We start from the raw sequence: 23,971 nt of genomic DNA on the forward strand, positions 1-23,971 counted from the left end.
GTTTTTACACCTCTTCAGAGCCTCTCATAATTCAAAATGTCCTACGTGGACAAAAGTATTTGTTCTTTCACGCTTCTTCCTAAACCTGAACAATCAGAGCTGCTGTGTGTGAGAATTTCGCGAGACCTCCCACTCCCTAAGGAGGAGACCGTGGCTGCGGTTCGCCAACAGCAGCACTTTGTCCCACCGTCGGCCTCATTTTCTGCTGTACTCTACCTGCAGCATTCTGTCCCCCACACCACCCCTCCATCACGCCGTCCCCCGCAGGCCCGTTTGCTTGAAAAGAGCACTTCCTGAATGGTTGCAGCCCCTTCTCCTCTCCCTCGCCGCCAAACGGATAAATCTCCCCCTTTTTTTTTTTTGTTGCATAATTTGTCCGACGGGCCTTTTATTTTTGTGCTGAGCTCAGCATCTCAGCGGTTACATCTCATCATTTCCTGCAGCGTCTCCTCACTCGAATGGTTATTAGCGCTATCGATTTCCTGTGGAGCCTCGCCACCCTGTAACGCTGACCTGGCCAAGCTCGCTGTTTGCTATTCTACTAGCGGGGTTTGGAAAGGGCTAATCTGAGACAGCCTTGAATATCATTCAAATTAATTGTTAATGGGGCCCAAAATATTTTTATTGTCCCCACACCCAAAAATAAAACAAATTTAAATATAGATATATATATTTAAAAAAAATACTAAATTACAGAAAAATAATAAAAGTAAAATAGTAACACCCATTCCCACCCCCGTCCTACATTTCAGTCACAGTGGGGAGCAATGTACTGCCTTCCTCTTCACCACAAGCAGATACAGAATCACAACAGCTGATTAAAAGGGAAAAAAGTAACAAAAATAGAAATCACAAACATGCAGAAAAGTGTCGCTGAATAAAAACAACAACAAATAAAAAAGAGTTGAGGTAAGTGGAAAGGTTCATTGTCAACTGTGAGTGTCACATTTATCGTATGGTGTCTTTAATTTAGCTTCGTAACTAATCATGTGTGGCGGACTCCCAGCCGCCGTCCCCGTGTGGGTTGCCGTGACACTGGACACAAGACGCATCATAGCAGGTTTGACTGGTGTTTATTATTTCAATAAAACTGTCTTCGTGTGGCCATCCGATCGCGTCACTTTTCAGCGCGCGGGCTCTTCCTGCTTGCCGCCGCTACACGCCTTTCGGCGTCCGGCCTTTGCGTCCGATGCGGGGGGTCGTCATCTCTCTCTCTCGTCCTTGATCGTTGTGCTTGTTGTCGGTTTGCCGTCGTGTCCTCGCCTACTCCTCCCCGATCGTTCCTCCTTCCCTTCTTTTATGCTGCAACAACAGATGAGCAGATTGAGCGCAGGTGTGTGGTGAACGCACCTGTCTTGGCTGGCTGGAGCGTCGCTCTTCTCTCCGCCGCACGCCCCGCCTCCTGGCCGCCATTGCGGGTAGGACCGGCATTTGTCCGACCCTGCTGTCGGCCCCTCGGCTCCGTCTCTCCACATCATGCAGCCCCTGGTCAAGTCAAATTGTTTTGATGATGGGGCCCAATATTGACGGTCCGAAGTCCTTAGCTCATACCACAACCATATTTGGTTAGAGGCTATATTTAAGGTAACAAAAGTGAGTGTGAGAATTTGAACTAAAAGGCAAAACTAACAAAAATGCTGCTAGTCCTGCAAATACACACAAGGGCGACAGGGAGAGGAGGGGGCTTCAGATGGTGTCCACTCTGAACTCACTCCCACAACTATGCCGCAAGGCCGGGGCCGTAACAATAGATAAATAAATAAACATTCACTCCGGGAGCGCGTGAAAAAATTCTGTCTCTTTGAAAAATGTAACTGTAATGTGGTTCTTCTTAGATCAGGGGTCCCCAACCCTTTTTGAAACCAAGAGTTACTTCTTGGGTACTGATTAATGCGAAGGGCTACCAGTTTGATACACACTTAAATAAATTGCCAGAAATAGCCAATTTGGTCAATTTACCTTTAATAAATAAATCTATATATATTTAAAAAATAGGTATTTCTTCTGTCTGTCATTCAGTCGTACATTTTTTTTCCTTTTACGGAAGTTTTTCTTTGTAGAGAATAAATGATTAAAAAAACACTTACTTGAACGATGTAAAAGAGGAGAAAACACGAAAAAAAATGAAAATTTAATCTTGAAACATAGATTATCTTCAATTTCGATTTTTTTAAAATTCAAAATTCAACCGAAAAAAAATTAAGAGAAAAACTAGCTAATTCGAATCTTTTTGAAAAAATAAAAAAAATAATTTATGGAACATCATTAGTCATTTTTCGTGATTAAGATTAATTTTAGAATTTTGATGACATGTTTTAAATGGGTTAAAATCCAATCTGCACTTTATTAGAATATATAACAAATTGGACCAAGCTATATTTCTAACAAAAACAAAACATTATTTCTTGTAGATTTTCCAGGACAAAAATTTTTAAAGAAATTCAAAAGACTTTGAAATAAGATTTAAATTTGATTCTACAGATTTTCTGGATTATTCCATAAATATTTTTATTTTATTTTAATCATAATAATTTTGAAGAAATATTTCACAAATATTCTTCGTAGAGAAAAAAGAAACTAAAATGAAGAATTAAATTAAAATGTATTTATTATTCTTTCCAATTAAAAAAAATACTTAAACATTGATTTAAATTGTCAGGAAAGAAGAGCAAGGAATTTAAGAGGTGAGAAGGTATATGTGTTTAAAAATCCTAAAATCATTTTTAAGGTTGTATTTTTCCTCTACAATTGTCTTTCTGAAAGTTCTAAGAAGCAAAGTAAAAAAAATGTATGAATTTATTTAAACAAGTGAAGACCAAGTCTTTAAAATATTTTCTTGGATTTGAGTTTTGTCCCTCTTAGAATTAGAAATGTCCAGCAAAGCGAGACCAGCTTGCTAGTAAATAAATAAAATTTTAAAAATAGAGGCAGCTCACTAGTAAGTGCTGCTATTTGAGCTATTTTTAGAACAGGCCAGCGGGTTACTCATCTGGTCCCTACGGGCTACCTGGTGCCTGCGGGCACCGCGTTGGTGCCCCCTGTCTTAGATAGTGAGACACATACGGATACAAAAAATACAATCACATTGGGTCGGGGGGGTGGGGTTTGTTGGAAAAAATTCTGTCCACTAGGTGGGATGCGACTAACCTGACTCTTGCCAGATCCTTGTAGTTCGCTGAGCTCCACACAAGGATCTGGGCTCCAGGGCAATGCAAACGCTTTCAAGATAGCAAAAAATAATGAACCAATCAGGATTTCATAGATGTGACGTAGCGCCGAAGCGACTGTTTGATTCAAACAACAATTGCGGCGCGCAGCGAGGAGTCGTGTGCTGACATTGATTCCGATGTTGCAACTGTTTTGTCCAATCTATCGAATATTAATTTAGTAGTTTAGGAGCTAGGGGAGCAGTAGGTTTCGAGGGATGGGGACACAATTTCGATTTCACCCTGTCCCGTTTATGTGCGACAGAGACCTTCGCCTTCTCTGATGTCGCTCTCGCCGAAAGAGATGACTGTTCAGAACTCGGTTCCTCTTTAGTTTGTCGCCATCTTTTAAAAGAGGACATAGTGTCTTTGAGTTTCCCTATCAAGCGAAAGCACCGTAAGCATATTCGACACAGTCTCTTCCAAATGTTCAACAATTTCAAAGCAAGTTCTGTTTGACGTTCATCTATAAATGATAAATGATAAATGAGTTGTACTTGTATAGCGCTTTTCTACCTTCAAGGTACTCAAAGCGCTTTGACACTACTTCCACATTTACCCATTCACACACACATTCACACACTGATGGAGGGAGCTGCCATGCAAGGCGCCAACCAGCACCCATCAGGAGCAAGGGTGAAGTGTCTTGCTCAGGACACAACGGACGTGACGAGGTTGGTACTAGGTGGGATTTGAACCAGAGACCCTCGGGTTACGCACGGCCACTCTTCCACTGCGCCACACCGTCTATGCTTATTTACTTTTTACTTTTTAATTTCGATCTTATTTCTGTACACTGCTGCTGGAATTAAAATTTTCCTGAGGGAACTCTCCTGAAGGAATCAATAAAGTACTATCTTTTTATATATGCTTTTTTTGTTGGCGACTTTGTGAAATATTTTTTTGCTGTTCCCAATGAGCCTTTTATTCGCATATTTTCTTTGCACAAACATTGATCGTCTACTGACATTGCTGCGTTGTTTCAGTAAAAGTTCTCTATCTTTTCGCTCTGTCGTTATCCAAATAATTCGGCTGTTCTGTTTTGGATTTCCCAGTGTCGCTCTCATCAGCGTCACGAGTTGATTTCGATGTGAGTGCTTGAAGAGGCACGTCATTCAAGATAACGGACAAGTGGTTTATCCAATCACATACAATGATTTTTCTTGAGAAGTCCCAGATCATGTTGTGGAGCTCAGCGAACTACAAGGATCTGGCGAGAGTCAGGTTAGGGTGCGACAGAAAATAATTGACAACCAGTGGTATAGAGAAACTTGGACCAGTGTGAACACATTGGCAGATCCTTGCTAGCAAACGGAAAACTGGGGTCCTAACTCGTGATTTACATAACTGAGGCGCTCCTCAAGGCACCCCTTTAAGTCCACATGTTGTCCTTAATGTGATTTATGTAGCTAAGGTCTTGCTCTTGCTGGTTTACTTCAGATGCAGTCATTTGTTCAACTTCTTTAGTTATACTAATGGTGTTCCTCCAAGTTCAATATTAGGTGCTTTCTTTTTCTTCAATTGTGCTATTCAGCTGGTAGCCCGCGGGTTCAGTTCAAAAAACATTTTGACATTTTTGCAGCAGATTCTTAAAAACACAAGTGCTGTCATAGAGATGATCCTTGAGTAGCTTTTTTTGCAGAAGGTCCTTAAAAGATACAGCAGAACGCTGCTGTAACTCTGAAAAAAATAAACTAAAATCCAATGTTTACACTAGAGCAGTGTTTTTCAACCACTGTGTGCCGTGAGATATTCTCTGGTGTGCAGTGAAAAAACATGCAAATTTGCCTAACTGGTCCAAAAACATTTTTTGCAGATCAATAATTATAATCTGCAAATAATGCCCCTTTGTTGAGTGTCAGTGCTGTCTAGAGCTCGGCAGAGTAACCATGTAATACTTTTCCATGTCTGTAGGTGGCAGCAGGTAGTTAATTGCTTTGTAAACGTCGGAACGTGTCAGGTGGGACGAGGATGGTTTGTTGTGATCCCAATATGCAGAGCACAGCGAGAAGCAGTGTGCAGGTAAAAAGGTATGTTACGCTTAAACCAAAAATGAACAAAAGGCAAGTCCCGCTAGTAAAGAGCACTGAAGCATAGGGAAGGCTATGCAAAACAAAACTAAAACTGAACTGGCTGCAAAGTAAACAAAAACAGAATGCTGGATGACAGCAAAGACTTACACGACGTCCACAAAGTACATCCGTACATGACATGGGAATCAACAATGTCCCCACAAAGAAGGATAGCATCCACACAACTGAAACAGTCTTAATTGCAAAAACAAAGCAGGTGCGGGGAATCGCACTCAAAGGAAGACATTAAGCTGCTACAAGGAAATGCCAACAAAACAGGAAGGGCCACCAAAATAACAGCGCAAGACAAGAACTAAAGCACTACACACTGGAAAACAACAACAAAATAAGGCACGGCAACCTGGTGGAGTTTCATTTTTTTAACATTTTCTGCTGGTAGTGTGCACTCGTATTTTTTTTATTCAAAAAATGTGCCTCAGCTCAAAAAAGGTTGAAAAACACTGCTCAAGAGGACGCCCCCAACACAACTTAGTTGAATACCCCTGCTGTAAATAAAATGCTTCCAATGGTTTTATTTTGCATTTCATGTGCATGATGCGTGTGTTGCACTCTCTTATGTCACTTTATTGATGTCTACACCAGAAATCAGCGGTAGATTAGAAATAACTAGCGTTTTGAAGAGTGATCTGTGGCCTTCTTCCCGTCCTTCATCCTGCTTCTGCACTCATACCACAACATCATCATATTTTACCACCGTGTTCATTGTCCATATGCAAGCTGTCTTACCATGACTCACTAATGGCCTTCTCCATGGACCATGGTGTCATTTTTAGCGTCACCGCGCCAGTGAGGTTTCTTGCTGTGTCCTAGTTCGTGGTGACCGCATCACCTCTGGCTGCAAGGCTGACTTTATGATAGACAATCTTATGAAGTTGTGGGGGATCTTGTTAGATCTTATAGTGAGTCTTGTTTCCCAATTGAAGTGTTTTTGCTTAATGGTGTCACTGTTGGGGCACAGTTGCGTGTGATAATGTCGACAGCTCTACGCCGTTTCCATTTGTGCTTCCCAATGTTTGTAAATGCTATCTGTCTGTCGCTTTGGTTGTTTTTCGTTCCCCTGCATCCTCACCGTCCAAACCCCATCTCCTCATTCTTTGCGGTTGGTGCTCCTGTGCCTCAAAACCCCACAAAACACGTCACTTGAAGACACGAAAAGCCCTTACTAAAATGAATTATTAGTGTTAATCTAATAAATTGGTAGCATTTGATACATGCATGTATGAGCATAAACAATTTGTATTTTATTGGAAACAGTTGGCATACTTGCAAGATGGAGACAATTCTCAAAATCTTTGAATGCAATGTTGAAATTATCAAAATTAGCTAAAAAGATAGCATAAAACTTCAGCTTGCTAGTGTTAGCACGATAACGTAAAAAAAAAGTTAACATACTTCTAAAATGACGCCAAGTATCAAAAAACATGATTTTTAGGTTTATTTGATTTAATTGAGAAAAATTGCCGGCATTAAATGTTAACATGCTATAGTTAGCATGATGTCATGGGAAAAATTTGCCTACTTATGAGATATCAAAACCTGTGATCTTTGGGTTTAACAAATAAAATGAGTAAAAATGCTAGCATAAAATGTTAGCATGCTAATATAGAGAGAGTTAGCATAGCTCTTAGTATCAAAGTATCAAAAGCCAAGATTTTAATGTTTAAACTGACAAAATTAGCTATAATGTTAGTATAAAGCATTAGCATGCTCATGTTAGCATAACATAATGAACGTTAATATACTTCTAAGATGGTGCCAAATGTCTAAAACCATGATTTTTAGAATTATATTAATAAAATTAGCAAACATGTTGGTATGCTAAAGTTAGCATTTTGACTTAGGAAAGGTTTGCATACTTCAAAGATGGCACCAAATATCAAAATCCATGTTATAACGAATAATATTAGCAAAATTCCTAGCATAAAATGGTGGCATAATAACATAAGAAAAGTTTACATATTTTTTAAAATGGTGACAAGTATCAAAAAACATAATTTTTTAGGTTTAATGAATAACATTTGTAAACAAAATACTAGCATAAAGTGTTAAAATGCCAATGTTAGCATAATTACCTAAAAAAAAAGTTCACATACTTCTAAGATGGTGCCAAGTATTAAAAAATGTCTCTCTGTCTAATCCCCCTCTTATCTTATCTTATTGTCTGCTAAGACGAGTGTATCGCAGTGTTAATGTTGGCTAATAATTTCTGTCTTAGTTACTTTCAACAACTTCGACGAAAATAAGATAACTATTCAAAACAAAATGCGCTTTGACTAAGACCGTGACAAAATTACCTGACACTTTAGTCAACAGATAAAAAATAGACAAAACTCCAAAGATGTTTAATTCTGTCCTGTGATGGGTGGGACAAGCTTGGAATATATCCAATCACAACTCTTTGACAGCATACATATGAAAGGGGCGTAGGAAAGCCAATCAGATGCTTTTCGAAAACCTCTGATTCTCACCACCAAAACAAAAACCTGTGGATTTAACCTTTTCCACATGGTAATATGTGTACACTTGGCAGAAAGTAAACTAGAGACTTCCTTTTTTTTTTTTTTAGACATCCTTTTTATTGTCATTAAAATTTGAACTTACATTACAAATAACAACGTAATTTCATTGCTTTAGCTCCTGGTAGTGCAGGATTAATAAAAAGCAATAAGGTGTGAGATATAAATAAATAGATTACTATACAGATAAATATATTGCACTTTTGCATATACATCCAGGTTTATGGATGTATGTTATATTGTCTTTTTTATTCCAGCGAGTTAATCCATTTTGGGGGGAATTGAGGGGATAGTAATGATGCGTTCAAGAGTCTTACGGCCTGAGGGAAGAAGCCGTTACAGAACCTGGAAGTTCTGCTTGGGAGGCTGCGGAACCTCTTCCTAGAGTCCGGTAGTGAAAACAGTCCTTAAAGAAGACACATTTAATTTTTACGGTGAGTCAAACGTGACATCTACAAAATTTTAAGTTAAAGTTATTTCTACCGAATTGCTTCTTTACAAATAAGTTATTTTCTCTGCCTCAAGGAACCGTTTCTTTAACTGTATATCTAAAGGCATGACAACTTTTAATGTGGTGCAACGCGCTTACGTCACACGCACAGCAAAAAGAGGAAGTAGGTTCAGCGTTTTCTATTTATTTATTTGAGGCGGACATTTATTAACTGTCGCACCCTTGAGTTGTTTTTGCCGTTGTTTAAGTTCCATTCCAGTAGTCTTGTTATATGACAGCGTCGGATCATTGCTAAGTTTACCGACTCATGTTTCGAGTATTGTTTTGTATTGTTTTCCAAAAGAATCCTGTGCCTTTTTTAGCGGCACTCGCCTTCTTTTGTTCTGTTTTCTACTCCCTTTATGAGTGTTTCTTCTGTTTATATCAAGTACATTCTTTTTACTTACCATCTGCCTGTCGTCTGCTGCATCTTTAGGTCACGTCGTATAAGGTCCCTCCACGCTGGTGACATTTTGATTTTGGCTTCCCACGATCATGAAAATTATGATAATCGGAAAAAAAAATATTAACGGGCCACGCAACGTCCATGCAAATTATGGAGCTCTTAGCAGCGAAACAGATGAGGAGCGAATAAGTGAAAACAAGACTACTAGAAGTTTGGGATGTCACCGTAGTTGTTACTTTTTTATTTGACACAGCGCTAGTTTTCCTAATCTATAATCACTAAACTCAGAAAAAGAAGTAAGGCGTATGATTTCCACGTCCACGTAACCAAGGACGCAGTCACATTGGCCAATAAAACGCAATCCGTTGTTAAACACAGAATATAAGGGAAATTGACAGTGAAATTTTGTCAGTAACATTTATGAAAATAACGTGTCCGGCACCACTCATTTATCGCTGGCCAATCGAAACAGCGACTAAACTACGGAACTGAAGCTAGCAGGAACAATCCATACGCCCACAACACATCTCATCTGCTTGTGTGGTTGTGCACGACATCGTGGATGTAACAACAATGTACAAACAGCAGACACAACTTAAAGGGGAACATTATCACCAAACCTATGTAAGTGTCAATATATACCTTGATGTTGCACAAAAAAGACCATATATTTTTTTAACCGATTTCCGAACTCTAAATGGGTGAATTTGGGCGAATTAAACGCCTTTCTATTATTCGGTCTCGGAGCGATGACGTCAGGTTGTGACGTCACATAGGTAATCAATCCGCCATTTTCTCAAACACATTACAAACACTGAGTCAAATCAGCTCTGTTATTTTTCGTTTTTTCGACTGTTTTCTGTACCTTGGAGACATCATGCCTCGTCGGTGTGTTGTCGGAGGGTGTAACAACACGATCAGGGACGAATTCAAGTTGATTTACGTGGAGTGTCCATCGATTAGCACGGCATGCTAATCGATGCTAACATGCTATTTAGGCTAGCTGTATGTACTGTATGTACTGTATGTACGGCGATGCTACGACAGACATGGCACAGAGAAACATGTGGATATCCTGCGACACTCAAAGCAGATGCATTTCCAACGATAAAGTCAACGAAATCACAAAGGTGAGTTTTGTTGATGTTATTGACTTATGTGCTAGTCAGACATATTTGGTCGCGGCATGACTGCCAGCTAATCGATGCTAACATGCTATTTAGGCTACCTGTATGTACATTTGTAGCTATATTTGCATCCAGCCTTTCCCTCCACCCACATTTAATGCCAAACAAACACTTACCAATCGACAGATTTAAGTTGCTCCAGTTGTCTGGTCAAAAGATGCAATCGTTGGTTAGAAGGCTATTGCCGAATAGCTTCAATATTTATTCGCTCAATAGCTTCAGTTTCTTCTTCTATTTCGTTTTCGCTATCTGCCTCCACACTGCGTTTCAATACATGCATAATCTTTTGAATCGCTTAAGCCGCTGAAATCTGAGTCTGAATCCGAGCTAATGTTGCTATATCTTGCTGTGCTATCCGCCATGTTGTTTGGATTGGCATCACTAGATGACGTCACAGGAAAATGGACGGTGGATTTACAGATAGCGAAAATCAGGCACTTTAAAGCCTTTTTTCAGGATATTCCATGATGGGTAAAAAAATTTTTAAAACTTCGAAAAAATAAAATAAGCCACTGGGAACTGATTTTTATTGGTTTTAACCCTTCTGAAATTGTGATAATGTGCCCCTTTAAGAGGCTCTCTCTCTCTCTCTCTCTCTCTCTCTCTCTCTCTCCCTCTCTCTCTCTCTCTCTCTCTCTCTGTGCTTTTAAAGCCCCAAGTCGCCTCTTTACTCGTCAAAGCTGAGAACAGCACAGCACACTTCCTCCCTTCACAATAGTAGCACGGCGCACCAAAAAAATATAGGTTTCAAAAAAGGACCTTGCACAACCATAATGTTCTTTTAGCTCTTACTTGTACACAATTATTATGTTTTTCCCTTAAAAACTCTGGTCAGCATTCTCTAAATGTGTATTGCAGCAATAAATGTGAGCATTTTTGCATTTAATTAGCAAACATTTTATAAAATTTTATTTTACACAAAAAGTTTGGTGGTAAAGTAAGTGCAAAAGGTAACAAATGGAATTTTAAAAATTGCTCCTGTAGAGCAGTGGTTCTCAAATGGGGGTACTTGAAGGTATGCCAAGGGGTACATGAAATTTTTTTTAATATTCTAAAAATAGCAACAATTCAAAAATCCTTTATAAATATATTTATTGAATAATACTTCAACAAAATATGAATGTAAGTTCATAAACTGTGAAAATAAATACAACAATGCAATATTCAGTGTTGACAGCTCGATTTTTTGGTGGACATATTCCATAAATATTGATGTTAAAGATTTATTTTTTTGTGAAGAAATGTTTAAAATTAATTTAATGAATCCAGATGGATCTCTATTACAATCCCCAAAGAGGACACTTTAAGTTGATGATTACTTCTATATGTAGAAATCTTTATTTATAATTGAATCACTTGATTATTTTTCAACAAGTTATTAGTTATTTTTATATCTTTTTTTCCAAATAGTTCAAGAAAGACCACTACAAATTAGCAATATTTTGCACTGTTATACAATTTAATAAATCAGAACATAGTACTGTATTTTACTTCTGTAGATCTTTTTTTCAACCAAAAATGCTTTGCTCTGATTAGGGGGTACTTAGATTAAAAAAATGTTCACAGGGGGTACATCACTGAAAAAAGTTTGAAAACCACTACTGTAGAGAACCAAACAGTAGAAGATGGATGGATGGGTGGATATTGTTATTTAAATGTATTGTGATTAATTTATATTAGTGTTTTTTTTGCTATTCATAGTTGACTTTTGGTGGTACTTGTGTTTTCAAATCAATGAATAATCCTGTGATTAATGGTGATTACAACATCAATCAAAATCATCATGATCGTCCAGCCTGAGGCTCCAGACCCCCCGCGTCACATAAGACTATTAGCTGCTTCCGGGTCTCACACCGCTCATAAACAAATAATAATCCAGGCATGTATTGTAACTCCGCTTCACAACAGAAATACAGTAGGAAGGGGATTCATATGGCCCTATTTGTTGCGGTTTACCTGTCACATGAAATGTGACGAATTTGGGGCGTGCACTATCAACTATAGCAGCCAGAGGGCAGTAGAGTGTTGAATATCTAAAATGGGTTTTGTGCAGTACGGTGTTCAAGGGGTTATTACCTGCATGCGCCTCACAATACGAAGGTCCTGGTTTCGATCCTGTGCTCAGGACCTTTCTGTGTGCAGTTTGCATGTTCTCCCCATGACTGCATGGGTTCCCTCCGGGTACTCCGGCTTCCTCCCACCTCCAAAGACATGCACCTGGAGATATGTTGATTGGCAACACTAAATGGTCCCTAGTGTGTGAATGTTGTCTGTCTATCCGTGTTGGCCCTGTGATGAGGGGGCGACTTGTCCAGGGTGCAGCTGAGATAGGCTCCAGCACCCCGCACGACCCCGAAAGGGACAAGCGGTAGAAAATGGATGAATGGACGGATGGATGGGTTTTGTGGCAATTCCAACTTTGGCCACAGCGTCAGTTGTTAAGTAGACGTACGCGTTTCTTCATGTTCAGCAGACTGCATTGCAAATTGATTAACACCATGAATTGATTTACGTGGACCCCGACTTAAACAAGCTGAAAAACTTATTGGGGTGTTATCATTTAGTGGTCAATTGTACGGAATATATACTGAACTGTGCAATCTACTAATAAAAGTTTCAATCAATCAAAAAACCCTCTTCCTTTCACGCAACATCCACCCAGGAACGGGGCCGAATGAATCCTCTCCCTACTCTACATGCTCTGCCAGAGGTGTGGTATAAAAAATACGGTGGAGCAAAAAATTACCATTAGATGGTGCTACTTTTGTGTTATACAAGGTGCTTTAAAGAGACCTTATATTTTATATTTTAGTCCACTAAACATTTAGCTGACTAAAATGTTTAATGACTAAAACACTTTAGTAAGGGGAACATATTCACCATTAATTAGTTGCTTATTAAAGTAACAAAGACTTAATTTAGAATTATTTGGACACTAAACAGGTGGCAATTTATCCCCCTCTTGTGGACAGAAAAAAAGTCAGGTCAGTGACCATGATGTGCACATTCTTAACATAAGAAGCACAACATTTACCTATATGACCCAATCCAAACAACCTTTCCCAGTCATGGGGCAGATTTTTTTTTTCACTTTCGTATGGGGAACATATTCTAAGTAAGAACTACTTAATTTAGAGTTATTTGGACACTAGGGGAACATATAAGGGTTAGGGTTAGGGTTACTAAAAAGCAATAATACTGAGGTTATTGAGGGAAGACTCTTAGTTAATGACTTACAGGTTGTACAATAAGGCCATGCAGAATAAGGCATTAATAAGTACTTAATAATGACTAAGAGCCAATACTGTATGTTACTAATTTGCATGTTAATAAGCAACTAATTCATGGTGAATGTGTTCCCCATACTAAAGTGTTACCGTTGTTTCATTTCATTTGATAAAACTAAATTAAAGGCCTACTGAAATGAGATTTTCTTATTTAAACGGGGATAGCAGGTCCATTCTATGTGTCATACTTGATCATTTCGCGATATTGCCATATTTTTGCTGAAAGGATTTAGTAGAGAAAATCAACGATAAAGTTCGCCACTTTTGGTACTTCCTGAAAAAGCCTCGCCTTTACCGGAAGTCGCAGACGATGACGTCGCAGGTGTGGGGGCTCCTCACATCCTCACATTGATTTTAATGGGAGCCTCCAACAAAAACAGTTATTCGGACCGAGAAAACGACAATTTCCCCATTAATTTGAGCGAGGATGAAAGATTTGTGTTTGAAGATATTGATAGCGACGGACTAGAGAAAAAAAAAACGTGATAGCATTGGGACGTATTCCGATGTTTTTAAACATATTTACAAGGATAATTCTGGGGAATCTCTTTATCTTTCTATTGTGTTGCTAGTGTTTTAGTGAGTTTAATATTACCTGATAGTCGGAGGGGTGTGTCCACGGGTGTCTTGACGCCATGTCTCACGGGTGTCGACGGCAGCTGTACGGACGACACAAGCTCAGCTGATATCCGGTAAGTGGCGACTTTTTAACCACAATTTTCTCACTGAAACCTGCTGGTTGACATACGGTTGGGATCCATGTCTGCTTGACCGCGCTCTGATCCATAGTAAAGTTTCAGCTCCGGGAATTTTAAACAAGGAATCACCGTGTGTTTGTGTGGCTAAAGGCTAAAGCTTCCCAACTCCATCTTTTTACTGTGACTTCTCCAATATTAACTGAACAAATTGCAAAATATTCAGCAACACAGATCTCCAAAATACTGTGTAATTATGCCGTTAAAGCAGACGACTTTTACCTCTGTGTGTGCGCAGCGCTCATACTTAATAAAAACACGTGACGTCCTGCGTACACGTCATCATTACACGACGTTTCCATGACGAAACTCCCGGGGAATTTTAAATTGTAATTTAGTAAACTAAACCGGCTGTATGGGCATGTGTTGCAATGTTAATATTTCATCATTGATGTATAAACTATCAGACTGCGTGGTGGGTAGCAGTGTGTTTCAGTAGGCCTTTGAAAACTGCTGTCAAAATTAACGCTGGTGGATCGTCACAGTCCTACTTGTCAACATGTGGCAAAAATCTTCTCTTTCTTCAAATTTAACAAAAATGATGACCTCATGCTCACAAATGGAATGTCGTAGAATGCAATTCACCATTCTATAACTGCAAGGGTGCTACTCACCAAAAGTCGGGAGATAATAATAATAATAATAATAATAATGGATTAGATTTATATCGCGCTTTTCTATTACTAGATACTCAAAGCGCTCACAGAGAAGTGGGAACCCATCATTCATTCACACCTGGTGGTGGTAAGCTACATCTGTAGCCACAGCTTCCCTGGGGTAGACTGACGGAAGCGTGGCTGCCAGTTTGCGCCTACGGCCCCTCCGACCACCACCTATCATTCATTCATCATTCATTCACCGGTGTGAGCGGCACTGGGGGCAAGGGTGAAGTGTCCTGCCCAAGGACACAACGGCAGCGATTTGGATGTCAATAGGTGGGGAGCGAACCTGCAACCCTCAGGTTTCTGGCACGGCCGCTCTACCCACTACGCCATGCCGCCCCAGATATTCAGCTTGCAGGCGAAATTTCCGGATGAAGCTAATTTTACGGCATTCTGACAGTTTTAACGAGTCAATAATTTTTTACACGACTTGTTGCTTTCCAACAAGAATGGCAACATTCCCACCAGGCTGAGCACCGCCGACATGCATTCCTCGTTCCTTCCCTTTCCTGCTCCATCTTTGTGGCTTCTCTCTGTTGTCCTGCTAGGGTTGTCCTGAACGTGTGTGTGTGTGTGCTTGTGTGCGCGTGTGTGTGTGTGTGGTGTTGTGGTTGCCAGGACAGATGCACTGATGCCTGTGATTCGATGCTTTATCTCCACTAGCTCCAGTGTAGGTTGGAGGGGCTTAAAGATGATCGCAGGAGGACCTTCAGCTCTCGAGTAACTATCCCGCCCCCCCCACCTACCCACCCCGCTGCCCTTTGCCTCACCCTCCTCTGAGGAGTGCGCAAAACAAACGCTCTGTGTCCCCCCCTCTCCCTCTCTCTTCCTCCCCCCTCTGTGGTCCCGCACCAAGCCCATCTTCTTCTTCTTCTTCTTCTCGTTCCCATTCTGTGATTTCTCTCCATGCAAGAGTCTGTCTGTCCGTCGTTGGCTTCGTCCGTCTCTGTCCCCGCGGTCGACATGAGTCTGCTTTCACTAGCAACGTCTGGTTGTGTTGGATGTGTGTCAAGTAGATGCCATCAGGCCGCTCTGGTGGTCTTTATTGTTTCTTTTTGTGCCGCAATGTCTGGGCTCTGTAGTTTAGTCAAGTCTGTGCTTTCTATTTCTGTTCTTTTCTTTAACTCTTCGGGCTGTGGAGCCACTCCATGCTCATTCTTCAACTTGCCGTCCCCCCTGACTCGTCTTATGTCCCCCGTCTGTCCGTGCACTCACGTCCCCCTCATCCCACCCATCCTCCCGCCCACTCACCTTGGCTGTTTGCTGGCGGCGAGGGAGGGGAGGAGAGATAAAGGCTTGTTTTAGTTGAACAAAGACTTCATAAGCATGACTCCTTTTGGAATTGTATGAGACAGCCATAGCCCGTTTGTTCGGTGTTAAGAGGGGGGAAATGACAGTTAAACCTCAGATTACCCAAAATAATGTAGATTAATTATTGCTTGGTAATGTTGATTTTGCAGAAGATAAAGTTTAAATTATCCCAAACCCATGTGCAACCTGAACATTGACTATACACACGTACTTTTAGGACCCTCCCTCTTATAAAAGTGTCATAAGTCAACAATATATACAGTTATATATATAAAAGTTTACATACACTTGTAAAGGACATAATGTCATGGCTGTCTTGAGTTTCCAATCATTTCTAAAACTCTTATTTTTTTGTGATAGAGTGATTGGAGCACATACTTGTTTGTCACAAAAAATATTCATGAAGTTTGGTTCTTTTATGAATTTATTATGAGTCTACTGAAAATGTGATCAAATCTGCTGGGTCAAAAGTATACATACAGCAATGCTAATATTTGCTTACATGTCCCTTGGTAAGTTTCACTGCAATAAGGCGCTTTTGGTAGCCATCCACAAGCTTCTGGTTGAATTTTTGACCCCTCCTCTTGACAAAAGTGGTGCAATTCAGATAAATTACTTGGTTTTCTGACATGGACTTGTTTCTTCAGCATTGTCCACACGTTTAGGGAAGGGCATTTTATAACCTTCATTTAAGCCTGATTTAGCCATTCCTTTACCACTTTTGACGTGTGTTTGGGGTCATTGCCCAACTGCGCCCAAGACCCAACCTCCGGGCTGATGATTTTAGGTTGTCCTGAAGAATCTGGAGGTAATTCTCCTTTTTCAATTTCCCATTTTCTCTCAGTAAAGCACCAGTTCCATTGGCAGCTGAAGAGGCCCAGAGCATAATACTACCACCACCATGCTTGACGGTAGGATGGTGTTCCTGGGATTAAAGGCCTCACCGTTTCTCCTCCAAACATATTGCTGGGTATTGTGGCCAAACAGCTATATTTTTGTTTCACCTTACCACATAACTTTGTCCATGTGATATCAGATGAAACAAAAATTGAGCTGTTTGGCCGCCAGAACATGTAGAAGCATGTGGACGAACCATACACAGCTACAACAACTGGCATAATGCTGGCCACACACTGCTGTGGGACGGCATTTTAAACAGGGGTAGTCACAAGTCAGCCAACATAATTGTGTTTGAACCAAACTTCCAAAATTATACGCCAAACGCATAGTTGCGTTTAGGTCAGAAATGATTCTAATCCCAAATTCTGGAGGTCTAATCTCCGATAAACACCACTCTGTGGGATCAGCGTCATTTTGCAGGGTGGAATTTAGAGCAGGCTTTCCAATGGAATGAAGCATCGTTACAACAGATACATAATCACATGGACAAATATAAGATCTTCTGGAAGAAAACTTGTGTAGTCAAATGAAACAAAAATTTAGCTGGATTTAGACTTCCTTTTTATTGTCATTCAAATTTGAACTTTACAGTTCAGATAAGAAGAAAATGTTGTTGCATTAGCTCATGGTAGTGAAGTATAAAAAAAGCAATAAGGTGCAGATATAAATAAATTGATTGCTGCACAGATAAATATATTGCACTTTTGCATATGCATCCACGTTTATGGATGTATGTTATATTGTCGAAATGTCAGAAAACCAACAAATGTAACTGAATTGCACCAATTTTGTCAAGAGGAGTGGTCAAAAATTCAACCAGAAGCTTGTGGATGGCTACCAAAAGCGCCTTATTGCAGTGAAACTTGCCAAGGGACATATAACCAAATATGAACATTGCTTTATGTATACTTTTGACCCAGCAGATTTGGTCACACTTTCAGTAAACCCATAATAAATTCATAAAAGAACCAAACTTCATGAATGTGTTTTGTGACCAACAAGTATGTGCTCCAATCACTCTATCACAAAAAAATAAGAGTTGTAGAAATGATTGGAAATTCAAAACAGCCATGGCATTTTGTTCTTTGCAAGTGTATGTAAACTTTTGATCGCGGCTGTATATATATATATATATGAATAGATATATATATGTATTTATATATATGTATATATATAATAATAATAATAAATATATATTTATTTATATATATTATATGTGTGTATATATATATATATATATATACTTTAATATTGATTTATATTTGTACTTTGTACTATCTTTTATTTTTGCAAAATTGACCAGTAAATGATGATTGTTATTTATGATGATTGGGGACACTCCTGCTTATTTTTGATTTTGTTACCATATATCTATTTATACCATAAAACAAGAGTCGCTACAGCAAAATGAAATGGCAGCAAGCTCCCCTGCTCTCCTCCCGACCTCTCTTTGCAGCCGAGTGCAACATTTGAAACTGGATCCTACATTTTCACAACGTCTTGATGTTGGCACCGTGACTACATTTGGAATGTCCTACGTTAAACGTCACTCTGTATGTTGCTGCCTTTGTCCTCATCGTCGTCTTAGTGCAACGCGATGATCGTGTCACGTATTCATCGGCGATGTTAACAACGACATAGTAGTGTCCAGTGTAAGCTGCAGTCGGCTGGCGATCGCCACGGAGATGCAGCTGTCTCCAAACAGCAGGACAAAGCGCAGTGTGTCGTGACGTGACACTTTGTCATCACTCGCGTGTCAAAAATAGCACCACTGTTTATCTCCAATTTCCACTGCTCTCTCTCTCTCTCCTTTCTCCCCTTGCATCCTCTGTGTCTCTCTCCCCATCCCCTAGGTGCAGTCAAGATGCAGCAGCAAAGAAAATATCCTAAGATCAAGTGAGTACTCAGGTTTTTTTGACTCTCTAAAAAATGTTTAACAGCAGATGTGACAATAATTAAAAAACAGATTGCAGATATAGAGCTCTGGATGGCATTCATCAAAATAACGGAGGAAATGACCAATGCATTAGATCACGGGTGAAACTTGTTTTATTTCGGCCCACAACACATTCTAGAGACAGAATAAAAAATAAAAAAAACTCCATGCTGAAATATGCAAGCCAAAATGAAATGCTCTCGCTTGCATGCTAACAGTTAGAACACCTCAAGTACCAAGTCATTGGACTATGACGCATACTCATGTAAAATTTGCTTAAAAAGTTGGCATGGTAGTGTTAGCATGCCGACATTTGGCAAGTTGTATGACTCTGAAGTGGATTTAATCTTTAGGGCCCCCCAGAAGTTTGGACCCAGAATGTTCTCGGCCATAAAAAATTTAAAAATAAGCCTTTTTTTTTTTCAATGCATAAATCTATCCGTCAATATGTTAAATTTTGTTTAAAAAAAACGTTTTTTGTGGCGACATCATAAGATATACAATACTTTACCTTAAATAGGTCAATAATTAATAACATTAATTTTAATTCGTTATCATTTTTTGAGTGGTGACAGTTTTAAAAAAACATTCCAGTACAATTCTCAGTGATCCAAAAGGACCCCACTCATAAAATTGTTAAAAATTAGTTTTTTGTTTTTTTTCCAATGCTTTAATCTCTAAATTAACTTCAAATTGCTCTGTTCATATGTTTAATTTTGTTGTTAAAAAAAAACTGTTTTTTGTGGCAACAAAACAAAAAATAAAATAGTTTACATTAAATAGGTTGATAATTTATATTAATTTTGATTCATTATTATTTTTTGAGCGGTGACAGTTTTATAAAAAAAAAAAATCCCATTGAAGTTCTCAGTGATCCAAAAGGGCCCAAATCATAAAAATATTAAAAATAAGTATGTTTTTATCCAATGCTTAAATGTCTAGATTAACTCCATATCTCTCCATCAATATGTTTAATTTTGTTCAAAAAAACCCCTGTTTTTTGTGGCAACAACACAACTTATACAATACTTTACCGTAAATAGGCCAATAATTCATAACATTGATTTGTATTCTTTTTTTTTTTTTAAGGGTGACAGTTGTTTTTTTTGTAATCCCAATAAAATTCTCACTGATCCAAAAGGGTCCCACTAATAAAAATGGTAAAAATAAGTTTTGTTTTTTTTACAATGCTTAAATCTCTGAATTAACTTCATATCGCTCTGTTGATATTTTTAATTATGTTTAAAAAAAAAAAAAAAGTTTTTTGTGGCAACAAAACAAAAATACAATACTTTACCTTAAATAGATTGATAGTTTATAAGATTAATTTTGATTTATTATTATTTTTTGAGCGGTAACAGTTTAAAAAAAAAATCCCATTGAAGTTCTCAGTGATCCAAAAGGGCCCGAATCATAAAAAATATTAAAAAGAAGTTTGTTTTGATCCAATGCTTGAATGTCTGGATTAACTTCATATCTATCCATTAATATGTTTAATTTTGTTCAAGAAAACCCAGTTTTTTGGGGAAACAACACAACATATACAATACTTTACCTTAATTAGGCCAATAATTCATAACATTGATTTTGATTCATTATTTTATTTTTTTTCGGGTGACAGTTTTTTTTTTAAATCCCAATAAAATTTTCAGTGGTCCAAAAGTGTCCTACTCATAAAAATGTTAAAAGTAAGTCATACATTGTTTTTTTTCTTTGTTATTTTTATATTGATTTTATTATAGAACACTTGTTTTTTTTTTTGTATTGCAAACACATGCAATATGCAATTATTATTAAGTGTAATATTTGATGTGAAGCTATTGGGAGTTCTCAAGAGGTCAAAATTTCATAACAACATTGATTTTGATTAATTATTTTTGGGGTAATGACAGTCTCAGTGGCTTCACGGTGGAAGAGGGGTTAGTGCGTCTGCCTCACAATACGAAGGTCCTGCAGTCCTGGGTTCAATCCCAGGCTCGGGATCTTTCTGTGTGGAGTTTGCATGTTCTCCCGTGAATGCATGGGTTCCCTCCGGGTACTCCGGCTTATTCCCACCTCCAAAAACATGCACCTGGGGATAGGTTGATTGGCAACACTAAATTGGCCCCAGTGTGTGAATGTGAGTGTAAATGTTGTCTGTCTATCTGTGTTGGCCCTGCGATGAGGTGGCGACTTGTCCAGGGTGTACACCGCCTTCCGCCCGATTGTAGCTGAGATAGGCGCCAGCGACCCCAAAAGGGAATAAGCGGTAGGAAATGGATGGGATGGATGGACAGTCTCAGTGGCCTTGTGGTTAGAGTGTCCGCCCTGAGATCGGTAGGTCGTGAGTTCAAACCCCGGCCGTGTCACTCCAAAGACTATAAAAATGGGACCCATTACCTCCCTGCTTGGCACTCAGCATCAAGGGTTGGAATTGGGGATTAAATCATTAAAAATTACTCCCGAGCGCAGCCACCGCTGCTGCTCACTGCTCCCTTCTCCTCCCAGTGGGTGAACAAGGAGATGGGTCAAATGCAGAGGACAAATTTTACCACACCTAGTGTGTGTGTGACGATCTTTGGCACTTAACTTTAACTTTTAAAGAAAAAAACAACCTGCATGACAGCTTTATATGATTAGAGTCAACATTGCAACTTTTTCCTGTTACATTTCACCTGTTTGCTCTTTTATTCCATTTTTTAATGTATTTTTTATGTACTTGTATTTTTACAATGTGCCGTTAAAAATTATCTGCACCTTAGACACCTCTGTTCTACAGTTTACCTAAAAATAGTAGAATGAACAGAATATGTCCTCACTCAAAAGCCTGCTTCAAAACAAAAAGTTGCTGGTGAGACGAAGCCCAAATTGCTTGTGTGAATATGTTGCTCCTTGCCACGGCGTGTTCTCTTTGCACAGCCCTTATTTGTGCTGGTGATAGTGACAATTAATGCACCGTTTGTGCGTTTGTTAGGCCGTGATGTTTTGCCAGGAAGTTGTTAAGCCTCATGTCGAGCAGCAGAATGTGTGCAAGTGTGTGTTTATAGGCAAGAAATTGGGTCAAGGGAAATCAAAGCGTAGCGCCGATTCGTCGCTCTGAGGCAACAAGAGCGAGAACTATAGAGAGCCAGATTACATATTAGTTACACCTTCTTTCTTCTTCTTTTACCTTTGCTATCATGAGAGGGATATTCTTAGAGTAACATGGCTGCAATCAAGCGCCGCCATCATACACTCCGATTTACACACAAATTACTCAACAACATTAGATTTTGTCAAAAAGGGTTGAATGTCAGCCTCGGAATAGACCTGATGCTAAAGTGTGCACTTCAAAGTGCCATGGGGCTGGAATCCTTAAAAGCACTCTAATGCAACCAGCATTAACCTTTCCCAGTCTCCTTGATGTGCACCTTGGCGGCAGTGTTGGTTTACCCTTCCCCACATTTTTGCCTTCCTGAACATTATTCATCGTGAATTTGGTTTTACTTGCCCGATATTCACTATGTAACAGTCTCTCCAGGAATGTGGGACATCGCGATCGCAAAAATCCAACCAATGGCAACTTTGTCTACTTAAAGGCCTACTGAAACCCACTACTACCCACCACACAGTCTGATAGTTTATATATCAATGATGAAATATTAACATTGCAACACATGCCAATACGACCTTTTTAGTTTACTAAATTACAATTTTACATTTCCCGGGAGTTTCGTCTTCGAAACGTTGTGTAATGATGACGTGTACGCAAGACGTCATGGGTTTTTAGGAAGTATGAGCGCTGCACACACACACAGCCAACTGTCGTCTGCTTTAACGGCATAATTACACAGTATTTTGGAGATCTGTGTTGCTGAATCTTTTACAATTTGTTCAATTAATAATGGAGAAGTCACAGTAGAAAGATGGAGTTGGGAAGCTTTAGCCTTTAGCCACACAAACACACGGTGATTCCTTGTTTAAAAATCCTGGAGGTGAAACTTTCCTATGGATCAGAGCGCGGTCAAGAGAACATAGATCCCGACCACATGTCAACCAGCAGGTTTCGGTGAGAAGATTGTAGTTTAAAAGTCGCTTCTTACCGGAGAAAAGCTGAGCTTGTGCCGTCCATAGCTGCCGTCAACTCCCCTGAGACACTGCGCGTCAACACACCCGTGGAGACACCCCTCCGACTATCAGTTAATATTAAACTCACTAAAACACTAGCAACACAATAGAAAGATAAGGGATTTCCCAGAATTATCCTAGTAAATGTGTCTAAAAAGATCGGAATCTGTCCCAATTCAATCGCGTTTTTTTTTTTTAACTTTTTTTTTTTCTAGTCCGTCTCTATCAATATTGTCAAACACAAATCTTTCATCCTCGCTCAAATAATGGGGAAATTGTCGTTTTCTCGGTCCGAATAGCTCTTTTTGTTGGAGGCTCCCATTAAAATCAATATGAATATGTGAGGAGCCATCAAGCATGTGACCTCATCGTCTGCGACTTCCGGTAGAGGCAGGGCTTTTCTCTTAGCACCGAAAGTTGCGAACTTTATCGTGGATGTTCTCTACTAAATCCTTTCAGCAAAAATATGGCAATATCGCGAAATGATCAAGTATGACACATAGAATAGACCTGCGATCCCCGTTTAAATAAGAAAATCTCCATTCAGTAGGCCTTTAAGATGTAACACTATGTCAACTCTTTATTGATGAATGACCGTACAAAGAAATTGATCCACTTTTATTTTTTCATCCCAATTCGAAATATATTCATCATTGTCAAAAATCAATTGAAAAAATATGTATACACTATATTACCAAAAGTATTTGGCCACCTGCCTTGACTCAAATATGAACTTGAAGAGGCATCTCATTCCATTGTACTGCCATACTTTCAGGGTTCTGGAGCGCACCAGTATTTAAGCCACACCCACCAAATTTTAGAAGAAATAAATATTTTTACATGTATTAGCCGCACCTGGCCATAAGCCGCAGATATATACCGATACAAAATTTTCCGTAAATGTTTATTTACACACCTTGACTGTTTCCAAGCGGTGCCTATAACCAGGCAGTAAAATGGCTGATCAAACAAAACAGAAGTCATTGGCATGGACCCACTCGCTGCGGAAGCTAGCTCTAAAATCAGTTAAACAGACTCAATAACTCCACAATGACGTTTTGGTAAATTTACTGAATCATTTATGAAACTGAAACAATCCAAAAATAATTCCATTGTAAGTTAATAATACTAACCCA

The 23,971-nt window shown here is 39.2% G+C and overlaps 1 protein-coding gene across 8 annotated transcripts in view; it reads left to right on the top strand.

Annotated features, from left to right (window-relative positions):
* gphnb (gephyrin b) overlaps positions 1-23,971 on the top strand; it is a 622,746-nt gene that overhangs the window by 533,274 nt on the left and 65,501 nt on the right. For 4 of the 8 annotated variants that reach the window (XM_061885720.1, XM_061885721.1, XM_061885724.1 and 1 more), the window contains 2 exons: positions 15,266-15,322; positions 18,667-18,709. In XM_061885720.1, the coding sequence (XP_061741704.1) occupies positions 15,266-15,322; positions 18,667-18,709 (100 nt within the window). The remainder of the gene's footprint in view (positions 1-15,265; positions 15,323-18,666; positions 18,710-23,971) is intronic. The other 4 variants (XM_061885723.1, XM_061885725.1, XM_061885727.1 and 1 more) reach the window with 1 other exon arrangement.

Source organism: Nerophis ophidion, linkage group LG24 (genome assembly GCF_033978795.1).
Source record: "Nerophis ophidion isolate RoL-2023_Sa linkage group LG24, RoL_Noph_v1.0, whole genome shotgun sequence".
NCBI lineage: Eukaryota > Metazoa > Chordata > Actinopteri > Syngnathiformes > Syngnathidae > Nerophis > Nerophis ophidion.